Below are 18,359 nucleotides of genomic sequence, written 5' to 3'. Positions count from 1 at the left end.
AGCAAACAAAACACAACTACTATACTGGATAATGAAATGAAATAGTGTAATCCCCAAAAACGCAAAACGAAAAGGAATCCCCGTATATTTACACATCTAACCTTGTCTATCGAACACTAGAATTACATATTCCTCCTTCCCATTCCGTAGATAGTTGATTTTCCCTTGAAGTATCTACCTAGCCACCAAGTTCACATGGCTCGCACCCACTTCCATACATTCCCCAATCATCGCCTGGATATCATCATCGCACTTGATCGTGACTTCATCTTCATCCGCGTCTATCCATTTGATCTGTAATGTATCGCCCATATTCCGCGAGGAGGAACATAATCTGATTTTCTTTTGGATCTTCTGGTAGAGTGTAGGGAAGTTGATATCGGTTGGTACGCCTATGAGGAATTGGTCCTACAATTCACAAAACAAATTAGCAAATTGCGTCACCTCACTACAGTGATAGGAGTAAAGAAAGTAACAACGTACCTCTCCGCACCGCAATTTTATCAACACACTCGAAGAGCCCGCACCGACGACATCCGAGCTATTCTGCCTAGAGACCGGCGCACCAGGTACACTGCCATAAGGCGTAGCAGGCGATTGTTGATCCGAGGTAGTCTCTGACGTCTCGGTAGAATGACTCTCTCCACTTGATCGTTTCCCTCCCGCCGACATCCGTTTGGTGAAGTACGCCGTACCGCCCACCAACGTACTTGAGCTGCTCATCGATAGCTGAGGATCCATAGCTGTATTCCAGCTTTGCTGCTGCTGCTGGTATGCGTTGGGGGGTAGAGGTGGTAAGGGTTGATTCGGTCCGACCTTCGGTTGTTGATACACATTGGGTGAAGATGCACTTCTATTCCTCAATTGAGGTGGGTACGGTACACTGGGTGCTACACCGTGAGAAGGGGCTCGAGCCATACCTCTGGCTGGACCATACCTGTTAAACGCTTCCCTCTGTTCTGTAGGCGAATCTTCTTCAGTCTCGTCCGCACGCTGCAAGATCCTACTTCCAGCTCCGGACATCGTACGTGACATTGCAGGATGGATGTGTCGTGCTCCGCTGCCTACACCCGGACCGAAACTCGCTTCACTTGCTGTGGACAAAGTCGACATAGCCGATGTGAGACGAGGTAAAGGCGGTGGTATGGGTTGTTGCTGGTTCCGCCACTGAGTCATCGAAGGTCCGAACTGATCTTCTGTCAACGCTCTAGCTCTGAACTCAGCTTGCATAGCAGCCGGCATAGATTGTTGCGACTGGACTCTTCGACCAGTGGTTGGGTGTACACTTGTATATGGGGAAGTGTTTCCTTGACCATGACCGTGATTAGAGATACTAGGTGTGGTTCTTCCACTTATCAGACCATCTTCGTCATCATCTTCGGCAGATGGGAACTGACTGCCTTGGCCAGGTAGAGGTGGAGGGAAAGCGAAGGGAGGTTTCTCAGCACTTGGCGTGGGCGGTGCGAACGATGAATGCTGATATGCCTTTTCGGAACCCGAATGCCTTCCACTGCTGATGGCTGATCGGCTATTTCGGTTGGCTTCCTGTTTCTTCCTTTCAGCATTGGCGAGCTCCATAACTTTATCAGCCCATTTCTTCATTTGATCCTCGGTTCGACCGATCATGATGAACGAATCTTCTTGATCTTCGTGCCATCCGTTGGGATGTCGATGAGGCACAGTCCAAGCGATACAGACTCGCGATACACCGTAAGGGTCCGAGGCTAAGTGCAGTCAACGTTAGTCCAGTCTCACAACGCGTAGCTAAGAGAGACTCACGACTTGGTTCAGGAGGTAACAAAGCAGCTCTGTTGATATTACTAACGAATATCCTTCCCTTCAATGCCAACTTCCTCTTCTCCATCGATTTACTTATCGTCTTGTCCTTCCTCAACATACTAGAGTTTTTGCTTGATTTCTTTCGCTCAGGCATAACCTCTTTGCAGCACAACATCATCTTCTCAAATAGGAAAACATGGTATTCTCTAGGTTGATCCGCCTTGGTCACAGTGAAATGATCGTCCAACCATAGATCACCGAATTTGTCCAGTTCGTGTCCTTTCCAATCTTCTACCCTGTCCATCAGTTCTCTAACGGTGGCCTGCTTAGCTTTGAAGTCCGTTACTTCGTTGATGCTAGCTGCTATACGTTTGACAGCTGCAGAGGCTTCTTCGAGTTCCGGTCGGAAAGGATATTCATGCTTGGCGGTTGCGTGTAAGATGGCCTAGAACCGATCAAATCAGCAATGACAGAGCAGACATTACAAGACAAGACCTGACTACCCACATCGAGCAGCAAACCATATTTGGTAATCCTCTGGATAGGCTTAATCATGAACGCTTGTAATTCTCGTTGAGGATCTAAGCAAGGTCTCTCGTCGGCAGGCAGTTCTTGTCCACGCTAGAATCATTCTTTGTCAGCTGTTGTATTTGCGGATGTCGGGAAGACCTGAGCTCACCAGAAGATTCGGCATCTGTTCATTGACGACCGTAATAGCATCCAGATAGTTCGCACAGTAGGGTCCGTAACAGTCGAATTCAGCTTCAGAAGTGATGAACGGTCGACCCCATACACCTTCAGCCCATGCTTTTGGCCCTCTGCCTTCTTGGATCGGTTCATACTCCGTCTCAAGCTTGATCAAGAATTTTCGCTATAAGAGACCACCAACAAATCAGCTTTTCTTCTCCAATGCCTTATCACAAGCTTTTGACACCGCTAAACCCAGGGAATACAGCCAAACCAGACACTCACATGGAAATCCAAGATTTTAGCTAGATTCGAGAAGATCTGATGATTCGTCTCGGTCGATACCAGCTGTTTATCCAGCATCTCCTGCGAACATCTAACGAGAATTTCCAGTTCTTGCACATACGATTTCTCCGACGAAACCAGTTCTTCAACCGATTTGAAAGCGTTGGCATCTGCGGTTGACTTGGTCCTTTGCATATCCTCTCCACCAGTCATGTTCGTAGGACTTGATGATCCATTACCACCATTCGCCAAGTGAGGTACAGATTCCAACTGCACACCGCCGTTCATCGTCGCAGCCATATTCGCAATGGCTCCTGAACCAGTCCCGCTCCCTCCCATGGTGAATGGTAGATCGTATGACTGCCTTTGATTCCTCATGGCAAGCGATGACATATGTATCGAAGATGATGCGGTGTGAGGAGTGGTGGGTGATAATGGTGAGATGGCAGATTCAGGTAGATGGTCCAAAATCTCTTCAACGGTATGTAGGACCTTCATTAGACCCGTCGAATCGTACGCCTCGATTTCATCTCCATTTGATTTCCCCCATAATTCATGTAAAGCCCACATCTCGCTGTGCCATCTACCTTCCATATGCCTTTTCTTCATGGCCATGCAGAACGAGGCGATATACCTTTGACACATCTTTGCGTTTTCTGGTCTCTTGGCCCAATTTCTTACTCCGTTGGGCGACTCGATGAAGGGTGGGAAATCATATTCTATAGGTGGCGGTGCTGGGATATCTGCGTAGAGGAGGGACGAGGGATTGGTGAATGAGGGAATGAGGAGGTTGTACAGGTGACATAGGGGTGATCCTAGTCGGAAGAGATGACACATGTGCGATACGACGTCCAGAGGTTCTGCACTGGCTGGTTGCTCTGTGAGACGGTACACTGTCGGTCAGTTGATAAATCCAACGACTGCCCATATTCAAACTGACCTAAAAACGCTTGGAAGTCCTCGACACATCTCAGCCTTTTTCTCAGTATCGAACATGTCTGATATAATGATTTGGTAGATGACAGCGCTGCTGTTTTGAGGGCAAGGGCGTTGGTTCTGTGACACCAAGCCATATGATTAGTTCTTCCCCTCCTCTCATCAGATCAAGGTCCCGTAAGATCCAGACTCACTTGTTCGAGGGCATCTGTATACTCTGAATATCCAACGGTGGTACTCCAGATTCATTATTTCTCTGGCTCACAGAGCCTACTCTCTTTCTTGATATTGATCCTGACATCGACATTGTAACGGTAGCCATCTAGGTCAAGTCCACTTTGGTAGAATTTGATCGATGGGACTGCAGGCCTGTTGATGGCTCTGCTTACTAAAGTATGAACAATCAATAGTGGCGGTGATTACTATCGTTGATGGTGATAGTGACTGGTGGAATGATCGAGGTGGATGAATGTGGGGGATCGAATCGCTGCTATGGGATGGGGATGGATGGATGCGTGTCGCCTGGGAAACCAAGGCGAAAAGTCCGAGTGCGGTTGAATGATTCAGGTGGGAAAAAAGGACACACAAAGGAGGGCTATAATGATTGCAATAAGGAGACTTTGAGATTTGGATGGAATGGGATTGTCTTGTCTTGTGACTTGGGATGATAAATCCTCTTTCTCTCTCGTACTCCACTTCCACCGTGTCTATTTTGTCTAGACCTTCCTATTGCGTAGTATACGATCTATCCTTTCTGCAAAGCTGCTTTTATTGAAAGGGGTGTATGATCTGATCTGATGTGATCTGCCGATTATAGATATAAATGATGATATCGCTGCGATCGAGTGAGAGTGTTGTTATGGTGGTGGTGGTGATAGGTGAGTTGAAGTTGAAACGTTCATCGTGTAAGCAATCACTATGGTGGTGGGAGTGAGAGGAGAGAGCCAAAGGATGGATGTGTTGTTGAGTGATAGTGATACCGTACTACGCTATGCTAAATGACGCACTGATCTTCTTGTGTGTAGCACCGTCGTCAAGTACAAGTAACCAACAGATACACGCCCGGACCTTTGGTACAAGTTCTAGGCGATATGCAATGATCAGAGAGAATCAAGGCAAGGGTTGGAAGGGGATGGATAGCGTTGTGTGATCGATATGGATGTGGTAGTAAGAAAGGGATCTGTATTGGGTGATGGCTGGATTGAGAATGTGTTTGATGTGTTGATTGAATCGAAGGTATAGGTACAGGTACACACAATGTCCCGGATATTCTATTCCAATCGTAACCTCAAGTCCATTGAATTCTTGCCTGTCTAAGAGGGGTGAGAAGAGTATTCTTGCCGTCTAAAGAGGTTGATCCGAGCGTTATGTTGCTATTCTAAAACGTTTCGTCTCGGTGCCTTTGGGATAGGTAGTAGAGAATCCAAGTTGATGTACTCTCTCTTTCTGACTTCTCTATTCCGTTTCAGCTAGCAAGGATACACAAACAGTGTGTACTCTCTTTTCTTTCCTTCGTGTTTGACTTTCTTGACTGTCCTGCAGTAATGTTGTAATTCCAACGAGGGGCGTGTGCGTTGTTGAGGTGGAGTTGTTGTTGGTTGTTGTCGAAAACAAAGAGTGTGTTATATCTTCTACTGATTATCGATAACGGTGATGATGATGAACCATAAGCACATCAGAATCAAGCATCCACTGAAACCTAACGAATCTAAAAGGTTGTATCGTATTGATGATGTTCTTTTTCGAGTGCGTGCGAGAAATGGAGCATGGACAATGGAGAGATGGAGGGTGTTTCCCAATGGACGAAACGCGTGTTTAAAGGGAAAATCTTCCAATCGGATAAAAAAAAGCTTAATTGTGTGGGAGAAGAGGGGGTTGATACCTTTCTCCAAAACCACTCTTCTACTTGCTTTCCTAACAAGTCGCTATGCTTTCGATCTTCCACAACTGTGGGACTATATCGCCAGGTCCTTGGATGCTGGACCTTCCTGCTCTATGGGTCGTTGAGGCCGATGCGGTAGCGTGCAAGTTCAAAGCAGGCTAACCACCTAGTCCAGCGGGACGCGCCGTAGTACCTCGAAAAGAGTCTAGAACAGTTTTGTTGTGATGTTGTGGTGTTGTGCTTTTTGTTGGTTCAGGGTAAGTCAAATGGTTCAACCGACGCCACTTAATTATCTGGTACTGGCGTTGCGAGGAGAGAGGATATGGATGTGTAGGTAGCGTTGGGATCGTATGGTGTACGGTAGCAAGAGGTAACTTATGAAGAGGTAAGTGTGGTTGAAGGATGAGCCGTCTTTAATGGATTTTTGAGGGTCTACATGAGACATCTCCAAACGAAACAGTACAATAAAAACAATACAAACATGGTGCATCCCTCCTACTGGAAGTGCAAACAATAAGCTTTCCTCCACTTCGGTATGAAACACCTCGTGAGTGCTCAAGTGGGGGAAAGGGGGTTAATTGGGCAGTCAGTCATATGAGCGATACAATAACTATGCTTCTCGACTTCTCTCCCATCAATCATGGATATTCCCGTTCATCTGCTTGAGCGCTAAAACCAGTCCACTCCTTGATCCACGGAAAATTAGTTTAGTCAAAGCTGGAAGAAATACAGTTCATGCATCTCCCGAGCCTAACGCTTATTATTCTCCATTCGCCGTCTTGAACTCTTTCTCCCCTCCGTACGTGCTGGAGCCAGCGGTGTCCTCCGTGATCGACACGCATCATCACTATCAAGTAAAGTAAAAATAAACAAACTCGATCTCTCAATTCTGGACGCCTCCGACCTTTTTCGTGTGATTACGTGTCGGCCAAGTTACGAGGTCCCGCAGAATCCTATCATTAGTCGATGAGATGGGCATGGGATGACTGTCAGCTGATTGACTGGTGTATATGAATACATACAATACACAATGAAAGTGTACCTGCAAAGCTAATTATAGTGGCTCAAAGGTGAAAATCCGATCTCATAACGTGAAGTGATCTGCAAAGAGCACTGGTTACGAGAAACCATAAACACTGCTGACAACATACACTGTACGAGAGGATTGTATTACTGTAGCGGGTTTTGAACCATCTTGCTTTACACCGGGAAACGCGGAATAGGGAGACTTGTCTATCGAAACACAACTAGATAGCCCTCGCAGATCAGAGGCTTGAAGAGGCGTTCAACTCGTTTTAGAGATCGAGCTCAATCGATCGGTAAAGTATCAGCTCGTGATGAGCCTCAACCGCATACACTGATTGTTCCAACACTACAAAAACACTCGTTGATGCAGCGACTTGACTTGACTGGAATGCATATTTTGCGTTTCATTATACTTCTCCCTCTCTTGTTCGGATTCTGATTTACATCTCCTCCCATCTGGTCAGGTCCATAGGTTTGGCCAATCGAGGTACGACGTATGGGTCGAATGTCTAGAAGATCCGAAATCAAGTCAGCTGTTCGAATGCGAATGAAGGGGAATTGATGCTCCGTGATGACGGAATAGCTTACCTTCCAGTACTGCAAATGAAGGGACGAACAAGTCAGCTTCTCATTCAAACAGCGGACGCAGCGCATCAACAAGGTGGTAAAGAATAGAGCGACATGGTAGAAATGTATGATGTGCACGAAATGGCGCTTGTGGCCAATGATGAGGATATTCATGAATGAAACAACCCAGAAGGACGGAGGATGATACACTCACAGGGTTGTTCAAGTGATATTCCTGAGACGACTCCTTCTCGTATCTCTCGACAATACAGAACTTGGTAGCATCCTTGGGATCTTGCATGACGTACCAGTCGAGGGTCTACAATACAAGATACGCGATAAGTCACCTGTATTGCAAGTCAGGTCGATAATTGGGATGGGACCACTCACTTCCTTGTCTTTTCTGTACACTGAGGCAGCTTCGACGAGCTTAGCTTTGACTTCTTCGACCTTGTCCTGCATCACCATCGCTCATCACGTCAGCTCTTCTTTCCATGTTTACCGAGTTCAGATGGGAGTTCCAGAGTCAAACTCACAGGGAGAGATTGGAGGTGAACGACGATAGTGTAGACCATTTTGAGTGTGTGGATTTGGCAGTGGACGAGTTAGGCAGAGAAGAGGAGAGAAGAGAAGACTATATATATACAGTGGAGATGCAGATGCAAATGAGATGCAACGAACAAAGGAGTCCTACTCTGACGGGAAGCAAAATAAATGTCCCCCACAAACGAATTTTACACTCATGTACTGACTGACGTCGTACAGACAAACAAGCGAGCGGCATTGCCTGGGCCCCGCTCATTCTGCATTCTGCCGATTTAAGCGAATACCAAACGATCTTTGCGATTAGGAATATTGTGATCGTAATGCCGGGGTAATCATTTCGTCCCTCCTTTCAAGGGATTCGTAATTGCTCATTACAATCTTTTACTGATGGCAGTTGGTTGCCGGTTCACAGGGGTGCATTTAACCGGACACAATCCTTGTACAGGTCAACATCAAACCTCCTAACAGTCTGCTCCATCTTTATCTCACCTCAGACTCATTAGACCCAGCCTTACCTATCACAAACGATCTTCCGTGAGCACGATGTCAAGCTACAAATCAGCAGTACCCAATAGTAAAGACACATTCCGACATGATCTGTTCAAGGGGAAAGTCCTGTTCTGCACAGGAGGTATGTATCTCTCCATTCCCCGATGACTATAGTATGCGAAAAGATCTCAAGTCGACAGGAACTGGAGAGTAGAGACAGAAGCTTACGGTGCTGATTATGAGCTGTGATACGTGACGACACAGGTCGAAGTGGGATATGTTACAAGATAGTGGAAACTATGATGTCCCACGGTGTAGACGCAGCGATCGTAGGAAGAGAGTGAGTCTCGACATCTCTGCCTTATACAACATCTTCAAAAAACCAGGCTGAAGCGGGTGATGATTGATGCTCTTTACAGTGGGAAGGGTTTAGCAGAGTCTGCTCAAGCTCTTGTGAAAACCACGGGCCAGAAATGTCTACCTACCTCTGCGGACGTCAGGGATCCAGGTCAATTGGAAAAGGCAGTCAAGGAGACGGTAGATAAGTTTGGGAAGATTGATTTTGTGATTTGTGGTGAGTACGTTGACATCCTTCGCTGTGGAAATCAGTATCTGATATATACTTCCTGATTTAGGTGCGGCCGGTAATTTGTGAGTATCCTGCATCGTGCATCATGCTATCCAAAACGGAATTTCATCTGTGTTGTTGATCATCGTTCCTCATCCTCCAAGCGTCTTGTGCTGATATTCATCCCTCACTCATAGCCTCGCACCAATCTCCTCCCTCTCCTCCAACGCATTCAAAGCAGTCATCGACATAGACCTTCTAGGAACATACAACACCATCAAAGCTACCTTACCTTACATCCGACAATCGCACGGATCATACCTCCACATCTCGGCGACGTTGCATTATAGGGGTGTACCATACCAGGCTCATGTGTCTGCCGCTAAATCCGGGGTGGACGCGTTGAGTAATGTCTTAGCTGTTGAGGAGGGGCCGAGGGGGGTTAGGAGTAATGTCATAGCTCCTGGGTGAGTTGCGTATGATTCCAAATAACCTGAGAGGAGTTGACGGCACGGTGGATCGTATCGTGCTGATTTCGATCTCGGTTTAGTCCGATTGGGAATACCGAGGGTATGTCGAGATTGAGTCCGATGGGATGGGATGCTACGAATGATATACCGTTGGGTAGGATGGGAGATACCTGTGAGTGATCACTACTCCGATATTGGTAGACGAGTGATGTTTGACTGTTGATGATCTTTCTGTTCGGAAATAGCCGACATAGCAAACGCAGCTGTATTCTTGTTCTCCCCTGCGGCAAGTTGGATAACAGGGACTGTCCTGGTGAGTGATCCCTCTCTAAGGCATATATAGATGTTTAAGGCTGATATCCTGGATTTGCTATTGTAGCCGGTAGACGGCGGTGAGAATCATATCAGACAATTATCATTACCCTATCCCCAATCGATGTTAGACCCAGAGAGCGTCAAGGGTCTGATCAAAGGGAAGTTGTAATGGTTATATGACAAGGACCATCTTTCATAGTTTGCCTACGTGCTGCTTGTTAAAGAAAGGAATAGGAAACGCTTTAGCGAACTGCCAAGATGTAGTGTATGCCTTGTACCCTTTGTATTGGAATTTATCCTCATCATGTATATCGCCGATGCCTCTTGTTTGAATATCGAGATGTGATTCTCGTTAATGACAAGCTAGCTAGCTAATGCATTTTAACAATAACCAAATGGTATCAACAGACAACGGCAATCATAATACAACTGATACTTGACAGCTAATAATCATTGATAGGCCCACACGACCATGCGCCGAAAGAGGTGCAAGACACCAAAAACTCTTGATCAAACAATTGATACACAGCATCAAAATATACGCTCGCCTACCATTACCTCCTGTACATCTCCGGAACAGGCCTCGCCCAAACAACCGTCTCCTTCCTCCTCCTCATATACTCCTCCTCTTCCTCCTCCTCTCTCTTTCTCCTCTGTTCTTCTGCGATCCGTTCCTTCTCCCTCTGTCTCTCTAGAACAATCGCATCGAACTTTGCTCGTTGGGCTAGTCGGGCGTTACTTGCTCTACCGGGTGTATGACCCCTAATAGGCACGGTCAAGTTGGATCCCTTCATGCTTTTGGAAGGTCTAGGATGATGTGTCGCACTGTTTACGGTAGTGGAGGAAGAGGCCAATCGCTCAAAGACGTTCTTCCTTTCGTTCAGATCTCTAACTCGCTCTGTAGGTTTGACTGTAACCGGTTGATTCGAGAGAGAGGAGGAATGGCCTTTACCTGGTGGAGGGAGCTTGGCGAGGGCAGCTGATACGAAGGCGGAGTTGGTTATTGGGCGAGTGGGCTTTCTCGTTTCTGTGTTACTGGAAATGGAAGTGGAAGAAGATACTTTATTGATGGAAGGGTGTCGGGAAGAAGGTGATACGTTAGATGATCGAGAGGGTTGCAGAGGTCTGGGTTTGGCTTTAGCTACTACCGATTCTTTCGATTGAGGGTCAGTAGAGCCGTTGAGAGACCTGGGTTGAGAACGGATATGGAGTGGACGGGAGAATGGCACCGGTTTGGTTAGTGGGACGATACGTGCTGGATGGTTGGAATGATGGGATGATGCAATGGGATTCCGAGCTTGAGTTATGCTGCTGTTGGTGGTGATATTGGCCTCAACGTGTTCCTCCTCGATCTCTTTAGGATCCACAGTGTCATCTTGGTCCATCTTCACAGTTCCATCTCGGTCCTGGTCCCATTTCACGGCATCGTCTCCCTTGTCCTCCTCCTCTTTCCCTGCAGTCGAGACCTCATCCCTCAACGAGCTTGAGGATATCGACCTAGTCAGAAGATTCGATAAGAACCCTACTATTTTTTCAGACATTGATGATCTCCTTGAGCTAGACTCGTCGACTGATTCCGGACGATCCGTTGTGTACGTATGTGAGGAGGAGGTTTCGGATATGGTGGAAGCGAGGGAGAATGGGGAGTGGTGACGATGAGATGTGAATGTGCTGTCGTCTTTGGTATCTGAGAGTTTCTGAGTGGTACTGTGGTCCGGCATCTGTTCATTTTGGTTGGCGGTAAGAAGCGCTATGGGTGAAGTTGTATTTTGTGGAAGTGAAGGTTGGAGTGCATCTGATTTAGCCAAGTACCGAGATAAAGCTGAGATTGTGGACCTGGGCTTCTCCGGGATCTGCGGTATTCGAGTAACGGTAGTATGCTTCTGTATAATCAGTAACCAGTGATATAAGCCATCGTCAATGAGACCCTATACGAAACGAGGTTGACATACCTGTATATACCCATCTGCACCTAACCCGTCGACTTGTTGTTTCTCCCTTGACAGAGTAGAGGTATGCAAGCTAGCTTTCAACCTTGAGCTGGCAGTTTTCTTCGGTTTAGGTAATCTGGAAGAAGATGCTTGGGACACTTGTAGGGAAGAATGAAGATCGTGAAGATTTGTACTGGAGTTTCTCCGTGTTGAATCGCTCAGTCGTCTTGAGTAGAAATCGTCGTTCTTCTCTCTGGATATGGGCGGTTTCGCTATTAAGATATGGTTATTTAGCGTTCACAGTAGGCTTTACTTCGGTTCGTTTAATGGGCAGGACTATGGGAAGCTTACTCTTCTTAGAAGGCCCAGCTATGGGAATGAGAGACTGACTCCCTTCTCTCTTGTGCGTCATGTGTTCTATCACAGGTTGGACCAATTCTTTCTCCGTTGGTTTAGGTGGTCTGAATTCCTCCACCGCATCGGAGACGCTTATCATCTGACTGATGGGTATACCATGTCCACTCTGATCATCCTCCTCTGGCAGATAATCTCCCAAATCCAAAGAGCTGTCCACTACATTCATCTTACTGCTCTGAGGAGTGTCCTCGGCCCAATCGTCCAGCCCATCTCCCTTGGAGCCGTCGAAACTATCTTCGAATATCGGTTCAGCGTTGAGCAGTAACGATTCATCTTGAAAGCGCGGTAAGCCCACCCAGGGCGTCTGGGGAGGGTCCATTGGCATTGGCAGAGAAAGATATTCTAGGATTCACGGATGGGAGGAAATGCGGCAGACTAAACAGGTGAACGTACTCGTAATGTTGAAGCTGAAAATCAGTCGGGTCGTGTTTTGGTTAATGGTTATCGTTGATTTTCAGGGAAATGTTTGTTGATCCCATTCCCATTCCATCGAAATTAAATGAGATCCCCATATAGTTACAGTCCATAGCGTACTTGCCATCAGGACTATATGTATGCCTTGATACCATGCATGCATGTATGGCTCCATGTGACGAAGCACTGCACACTTTCCTTGTTTGGTCTCATATGCATGACTCTGCTGTATGAGAGTATGGATCTGAATTGGAGTGGGATGAATGGTACAGTGTACAGTGTATTTATTTCTATTTACGAATGTTGTGATGTAGCAGGAACGTGTCTTGGCGATATAAATTCGATGATGACGTATCATACCAAAGCTCAAAAATTATCGATTTTGACTGATCGTTCAAGTACTCACCGAAATCATGTATCATTTCTTCTCTTCGATCCGTCTTTCCCTCCTTCATCCATCATCCTCGCGTTTAGCAGAATCATCGTGCTAGCCAGTCAACATGCTTGTCCTATCCTTCCTCCCCGTCCTCCCCCTCCTCGCCGTCGCTATCCCAACGCAACAACCGTTCCTCCACCCAAATGGAGAGACCAACAAGATCAATCCCCTCAAACACCTCTCAGCAATCTCACCATTCTACATCCCCACCGAGCAACCCACACCGCTTCCACCGAATTGCGAGTTGGACAGAGTCTCGTTGTTGATCAGACATTCAAGTATTATGGGGAACGATGATGAGTTTGAGCAGACTATGCAACCTTTTATCGAAAAGATTGGGAATATGGATCAAAGCAAGTTCCCACAGGAGGGGCTATGGAAGTTTCTGAATGATTGGGATACACCTATTAAGGAGGAGACTTTGGAGGCTGTTTCTCCCCAGGGAAAGAAGGATGCTAAAGTATGCCTATCTTCACTACTGTACGATTTTACTGAGATAAGCTGACACAGGGAACTTTACGCACAGTTCCTGGGCAAATACATCAGAGATCAATATCAACCTCTCTTCCCACCTAAGAAGAAGACCAGCACGAAGAAAGATAAGAACAAGACGCCCTATAAAGTGTGGACGGCAAGTTCCACGAGGGATATCGATACTGCCAAATCATACATTAAGGGAGGTTTCCCATCACATCAATCGGGAGATGATGGTGAGGGTGATGGAGAGGTGGTACAGCTGGTGAAAGTACCCAACAAGGCTAGGGACTGGGACCGATCGTTGACTCCTCATGTGAGCTTAAGTCGCGGAAGAATCCCAAACAATGGAGAGCTACTGACGATCTAGGATGTAACAGAAAGCGTGCGACACGTTCGAGAAATTATCTTCACTTGAACCTGCCAATAAATGGTTAGCTGTTTATGCGCCTAAAGTCATCGAAAGGCTCAGAGGTGTCATTCCTAAGGTAGCAGACGAACTGATCGATCAGGATATCCTAGCAATGCAGATGGTAAGTGATCTTTCGGTCATCGCATAAACAGATGAATATGCTGAGATCTGATGTTGTGTGTCTACTCAGCTATGCGGCTACGAATCCATCGCAGTCGGCCATTCCCACTTCTGCCACCTCTTCACGGACGAGGAATGGTTGGATGTCGAATACTATTTCGACGTGCGGTTCCACTATATGATGGGATACGGTTCTTCACTATCGCCATACCTTGGTATGCCATGGGTGAAGACTGCCAAACATCTCTTGGCTGGTAAAGATACTAAAGGAGGGGACGAGGATGGTCACACTCCCAATCAGGACGATGAAGGTACTTTGAGTGCTTTGAAGAAGGGCGGGAAATTGCCTGAACCCAAATTACCGCCGAATGCTACGCATACTCAGTTGTAAGTTGCACTACACCTCTTCTACTTCACCCTCGCTCCCCCGTCTTTTCCCGTCGATAGTACAAAAGGAGATTTAGCTGATCATACACACCCTTTTTCAGACTCCACCCCTCATTCACCCACCGAGAATCCCCAGCCTTCGTAGCAGTCTTCCTAAACCTATTCAACTCCTCATCCCACTCTCACCCCGCATCGGAGATACCACCATTAGATCGCAGAGTAGACGACCGAGCATGGCGAACAAGTCATCTCGTCTCGTTCCTTGGACATGTCGCATTGGAGAGATTCCACTGTAAAGGCGATAAAGAAGAGTACGTCAGGGCAGTGGTGAATGGTCGTGCGGAGAAGATGAGCGGGTGCGAAGATGGGAAAGAGGGTAGCTGTAGGTGGAAGACATTCGATAATTGGGTTGATGAAAGGGCGGAGAGATGGGGTGATTGGGAGAGTGTTTGTGAGAAATAGATATAGAAGGATTAAAGATAGATCGTAGAGATAGGGATGGACAGTGCATAATGGACGTATCGGGGGATACACGGATTGCATATCGGTTGAGGACTTTCTTTCATCATTCTATAGATACCACTTGCTGCATACACCGCTTCTTACTGTATCGAGTTTAGTCATATTTATTCTGTACAATGTTATTTCAATCCATGACACATATGGATATATGCATATGATTGCAAATGGAATGATAAACTCCCCGCTCTGGATCCGTGGATGGATTACAAGATGTTTTAGGAGTTGGTTGAGTCGATCTCGAATGTCCTTCTCCTGTACCAACGAGACCGACAGACCTTTTCATCCTGTCAGACCCGCATCATCTATGAATATCGACATCGAGGATATATCTTATTTCCTTGCACTTGAGGTCACTCACAAGGTCAACTCATATGACCTGACCAGGCAGGATCATCAGGATTATGCAAAAACATGTTACGAAAATGGATTTGGGAAATACCTCTGAACAAAAGTGATAAAAACGTCTGTGTGCACATCAATGCACGGATCCTCTGTACTTTTTGCGAGGAGTTATAAAGGTATATGAGGCTGACTCCTACCTACGGCCATAGAACCCAGAAAATGCCGCATCCCGTCCGCTCTGCGAAGCCATCCTGGGTATCGCTCGGTTAGTACCAAGGTGGGGGACCACTTGGGAATCCCGGGTGCTGTAGTTTTTCTTTTTTCGATGGATCTTCGAATCGAAAGAATGGATAAAAAGAATTGAATTGGGTCTCCATCGATATGGACGTTGTTTTTGGATGTCAAAGGAGGTGAATGAGGGTGTTCATGCGTAGATCAGGGTATGGTGTGTATGTGTGTATCATGGTTTGTGCGTTTTTGATGGATGATGAGGCTTGATACTGTAGCGCAAAAACATGAAACGCGGAGGAATTTTGATCCTCAACTGGCTGGCCCTTTGCTCGTTTTGATCGGGGTGCACCGATCACTTGTACAGTAAACTGACTCATTTCACCAACGAACTTCGAGATGGACTACTCCATCATCATCTATAAGACATGCGATACTGTTTTTACTTCCATAAAGCCCTGGGCCACTCACTCACACCCGGTCCCAAACCTAAATCTTGATATCCTGCTCGACCACCACATTATTCTTACCCTCCTTCCTCCTCAACCTCGCAATCTGTCTGGTCTGCTTCTCAACGCTATACTGGAAGTACCACACAAACACTGAAGCAGACATCAGACCAACAATAAAGACGATCGAGACGGAGTACGAGACTGCGTAGCGGGGTGCGTATTTGGTTTGGAAGAATTGGGCGGTGTACCTATACACAATTGGTTAGCGATGATCCGCCCACTTTCCGAAAGGTGTCGGGGTTAGGCATACGAAGTCTTAGTATATTGGGTATGTGATACTTACAGTCCGGGAATCTGACCCCAGGCATTTTGGAATGCCATGACGAACGCTGCTGAGGTTGCTCCTCTCAGACTTTGAGATCGCATGGGTAGTAGGGCACAGGTCATCAATGCTGCGAATGCTTGTGCGAGCTGCAAAGGAAATTGTGAAAATTAGATTAGTGTGTGCCTGGGTTCAAGTCTATCCTACGTTGGGTAATGCTCACCAAGATGAGAGCGTATAATCCACCAGAGGATCTACAAAAGATCATACCGAGGAAACTACCTAGTCAACAAGCCAACGCATCAGTCGATCGATCACGGCATATTGGAAGATGTACAAGTCTTGATATGGGATACACACCTATCAGGCCAGTCGCCCCACTCAACATGAACAGAGGTCTCGGTATCCTAGTATCATGATCCAACCACCATGACAACGAGAGCGAGGAGATGATAGATACCACCGCAGAAGGGATATTCAATAATTGACTTTTCGGTCCTTTCGTCAATCCGAAAGATGAGATTATAGTCGGTAGCCAGAATGCTAGGCCGTATAGGGAACTGTTCATACATAGCGCGAAGAAGGAAAAGCCCCCTGTATATCCAATCCCAAATCAGCCTCTAGACGATTGGTGCAGGGGATAAAGAGATCTTACAAAGTAATGGACTCCTCAATTCCTTCCTGATAGCTGCCCAGTCGAAATTCTTATCGCTTGACCTAGCAGCATTAGGCGGCAGTCTAGCCACCAAGAACGCTCCTTCTTCCGGAGTAAGGAACTGTCTTCTGGATGGTGGTGAGTCCGGGAAATCAGGGAAGAAGAAGAATAACCAAACGCTTTCGACTATCCCTATGAGACCGCATATGACGTAGGCCCATCGCCAGGAGGCCATCCCTCGTCCGTCGATGTATGCTATCGAAACTCCGCTCAGCCAATCATTCAGATCATCGTAGCTGGGAGTTTTTTGACTCACATAATCCATAAGTAAGTAGGGAGTCTATGATACCGGAGAATTGACCGAGCTGTATGGTCCAACGCTTTAGCATGAGCCTCGTCGGGGCAGATGAACGATGAGATGAGCTTACAACGCTCAGAGAAGCCATACGGAGGGCGATCTCGTCGGGTCGGTACCAGCAGGTCAATCTATCAAGTTAGGCATCTTGAGTCAGTATGATTCCTATTTTCTCTGCTGGACTGCGGATTAGCTCACTGCCAGTAGATTCCTGGAAGAAGACCCGCTTCAGCCAGACCAAGAAACGCTACGAGCAGGCAAATCAGCGTTAAACTTCCTTAGGATCAGTTACAGTACAGTCGTTCACATACCCCTCGCAGTCAGGAATCCAGCTAGATTGGTACATGCCGCCGTACAGGCACAAATCACCGACCACAGAACGAGGATCCGGAAGAAATGAAGCTGAAGCAACACCAGTGGGGCCGATCAGTCCAAGCCTCGTTTGATGGTTGATCAGATCAAAGTGATCCAGTTGATCTGTAGACTCACTCTTGGCGTTGCCCATTTGATTATCAAGTTACTGGGTACTTCAAACGCGATATACGTTACTGAAAAACAGGTGGATGCATAGGCATATTGGTTGGAGGTGATGTTCAACGAGTTTAGGATGTTGGTCGGTTCACCGGCGTTCATAGTTTTCACGTACTGCAGGTTAACAAGATCACATTTCCATCGGTAAGCATTGCATTGTACTTCAACTTGAGAAGTGCCTGATGGGTTTCACCGGGCTCAAGAGAGATCGACACTCACAGATACGAGATTTCCATCCATATTCTTGCAGAGGTACATGGCGATAAGAAGTGGTAAAAGCCTCCAGTCGGCCTTTCTGAGAAGCCTTTTACTATCCTGATATGTAAATTCACTCCGGATATTGGCGACATCCGTTTTGACGACATCATCTTCCTCTTCGTACGCCGGAGCAGGGGCAGGTGTGATGTCCAGTTGATTGAGTGCAGACATCGTTTTTTCTCTTCCGGACTGTGGTACTCAAGATCCAAAAGGGGAGGCTGGAAAGCCAAGATCCGGCAGGAGATTATATGAGTTCAGACAAACATCTTTTGGGAGTATCAGTGATTTCATGTTCACCCATAAAAGGTCAGTCGCATTCTGCTAAAACTGTTCCAAGACAATTTAACAGCGGGTAATAAAGTAAGTCACGCAATCTCTCATCATCTGAGGTCCTATCTCCTCTTGAGAGCAGAGCCTCGGACGGGTGTCCCTCGCCGAAGATGCATTAACCAGTACTGAATCTTCTCTGCCGGCTCCGTCTTCCGTCATGCTCTTTTGAGCGGAGCATCATGTTCTCTGCCCACCCCTACGATCCAGGTCTAACAGGTCAATG

The 18,359-nt window shown here is 46.8% G+C and overlaps 6 protein-coding genes and 1 non-coding gene across 7 annotated transcripts; 3 read left to right on the top strand and 4 right to left on the bottom strand.

Moving 5' to 3' along the window:
* Positions 1-174: 174 nt before the first annotated feature.
* I302_108151 (uncharacterized protein) lies at positions 175-3,994 on the bottom strand (the record flags this gene model as incomplete). The annotated part of the gene is made up of 8 exons (XM_019194078.1): positions 175-408; positions 484-1,724; positions 1,780-2,224; positions 2,287-2,400; positions 2,459-2,650; positions 2,752-3,629; positions 3,692-3,807; positions 3,882-3,994. 8 exons carry the CDS (start codon positions 3,992-3,994, stop codon positions 175-177), a joined length of 3,333 nt encoding a protein of 1,110 aa, XP_019044201.1.
* A 3,041-nt stretch (positions 3,995-7,035) lies between these two features.
* I302_108150 (uncharacterized protein) lies at positions 7,036-7,737 on the bottom strand (the record flags this gene model as incomplete). The annotated part of the gene is made up of 4 exons (XM_065870612.1): positions 7,036-7,104; positions 7,377-7,481; positions 7,553-7,618; positions 7,699-7,737. 4 exons carry the CDS (start codon positions 7,735-7,737, stop codon positions 7,036-7,038), a joined length of 279 nt encoding a protein of 92 aa, XP_065726684.1.
* A 514-nt stretch (positions 7,738-8,251) lies between these two features.
* On the top strand, positions 8,252-9,719 carry I302_108149 (uncharacterized protein; the record flags this gene model as incomplete). Its single annotated transcript, XM_065870611.1, has 8 exons — positions 8,252-8,339; positions 8,462-8,537; positions 8,617-8,771; positions 8,833-8,848; positions 8,963-9,232; positions 9,316-9,407; positions 9,481-9,548; positions 9,615-9,719. The coding sequence occupies 8 exons, from the start codon at positions 8,252-8,254 to the stop codon at positions 9,717-9,719; spliced, it is 870 nt and encodes a 289-aa protein (XP_065726683.1).
* Positions 9,720-10,104: 385 nt separating this feature from the next.
* On the bottom strand, positions 10,105-12,223 carry I302_108148 (uncharacterized protein; the record flags this gene model as incomplete). Its single annotated transcript, XM_019194081.1, has 3 exons — positions 10,105-11,433; positions 11,503-11,753; positions 11,833-12,223. The coding sequence occupies 3 exons, from the start codon at positions 12,221-12,223 to the stop codon at positions 10,105-10,107; spliced, it is 1,971 nt and encodes a 656-aa protein (XP_019044204.1).
* Positions 12,224-12,812: 589 nt separating this feature from the next.
* Positions 12,813-14,603, top strand: I302_108147 (uncharacterized protein; the record flags this gene model as incomplete). Its single annotated transcript, XM_019194082.1, has 5 exons — positions 12,813-13,208; positions 13,275-13,538; positions 13,603-13,755; positions 13,825-14,141; positions 14,243-14,603. The coding sequence occupies 5 exons, from the start codon at positions 12,813-12,815 to the stop codon at positions 14,601-14,603; spliced, it is 1,491 nt and encodes a 496-aa protein (XP_019044205.1).
* A 600-nt stretch (positions 14,604-15,203) lies between these two features.
* I302_108146 lies at positions 15,204-15,318 on the top strand. The gene has a single exon (XR_002022039.2). It is a non-coding gene; the product is annotated as a 5S ribosomal RNA (ribosomal RNA).
* Positions 15,319-15,722: 404 nt separating this feature from the next.
* I302_108145 (uncharacterized protein) lies at positions 15,723-17,977 on the bottom strand (the record flags this gene model as incomplete). The annotated part of the gene is made up of 11 exons (XM_019194083.1): positions 15,723-15,933; positions 16,029-16,156; positions 16,231-16,289; positions 16,368-16,601; positions 16,663-16,917; positions 16,979-17,027; positions 17,091-17,148; positions 17,216-17,264; positions 17,329-17,419; positions 17,507-17,662; positions 17,768-17,977. The coding sequence occupies 11 exons, from the start codon at positions 17,975-17,977 to the stop codon at positions 15,723-15,725; spliced, it is 1,500 nt and encodes a 499-aa protein (XP_019044206.1).
* Between the last annotated feature and the right edge of the window lie 382 nt (positions 17,978-18,359).

The sequence above is a fragment of the Kwoniella bestiolae genome, chromosome 7 (assembly GCF_000512585.2).
Source record: "Kwoniella bestiolae CBS 10118 chromosome 7, complete sequence".
Lineage (NCBI taxonomy): Eukaryota > Fungi > Basidiomycota > Tremellomycetes > Tremellales > Cryptococcaceae > Kwoniella > Kwoniella bestiolae.
The sequence above is the reverse complement of the archived record's forward strand: the minus strand, read 5'-3'. Positions and strand labels throughout refer to the sequence as shown.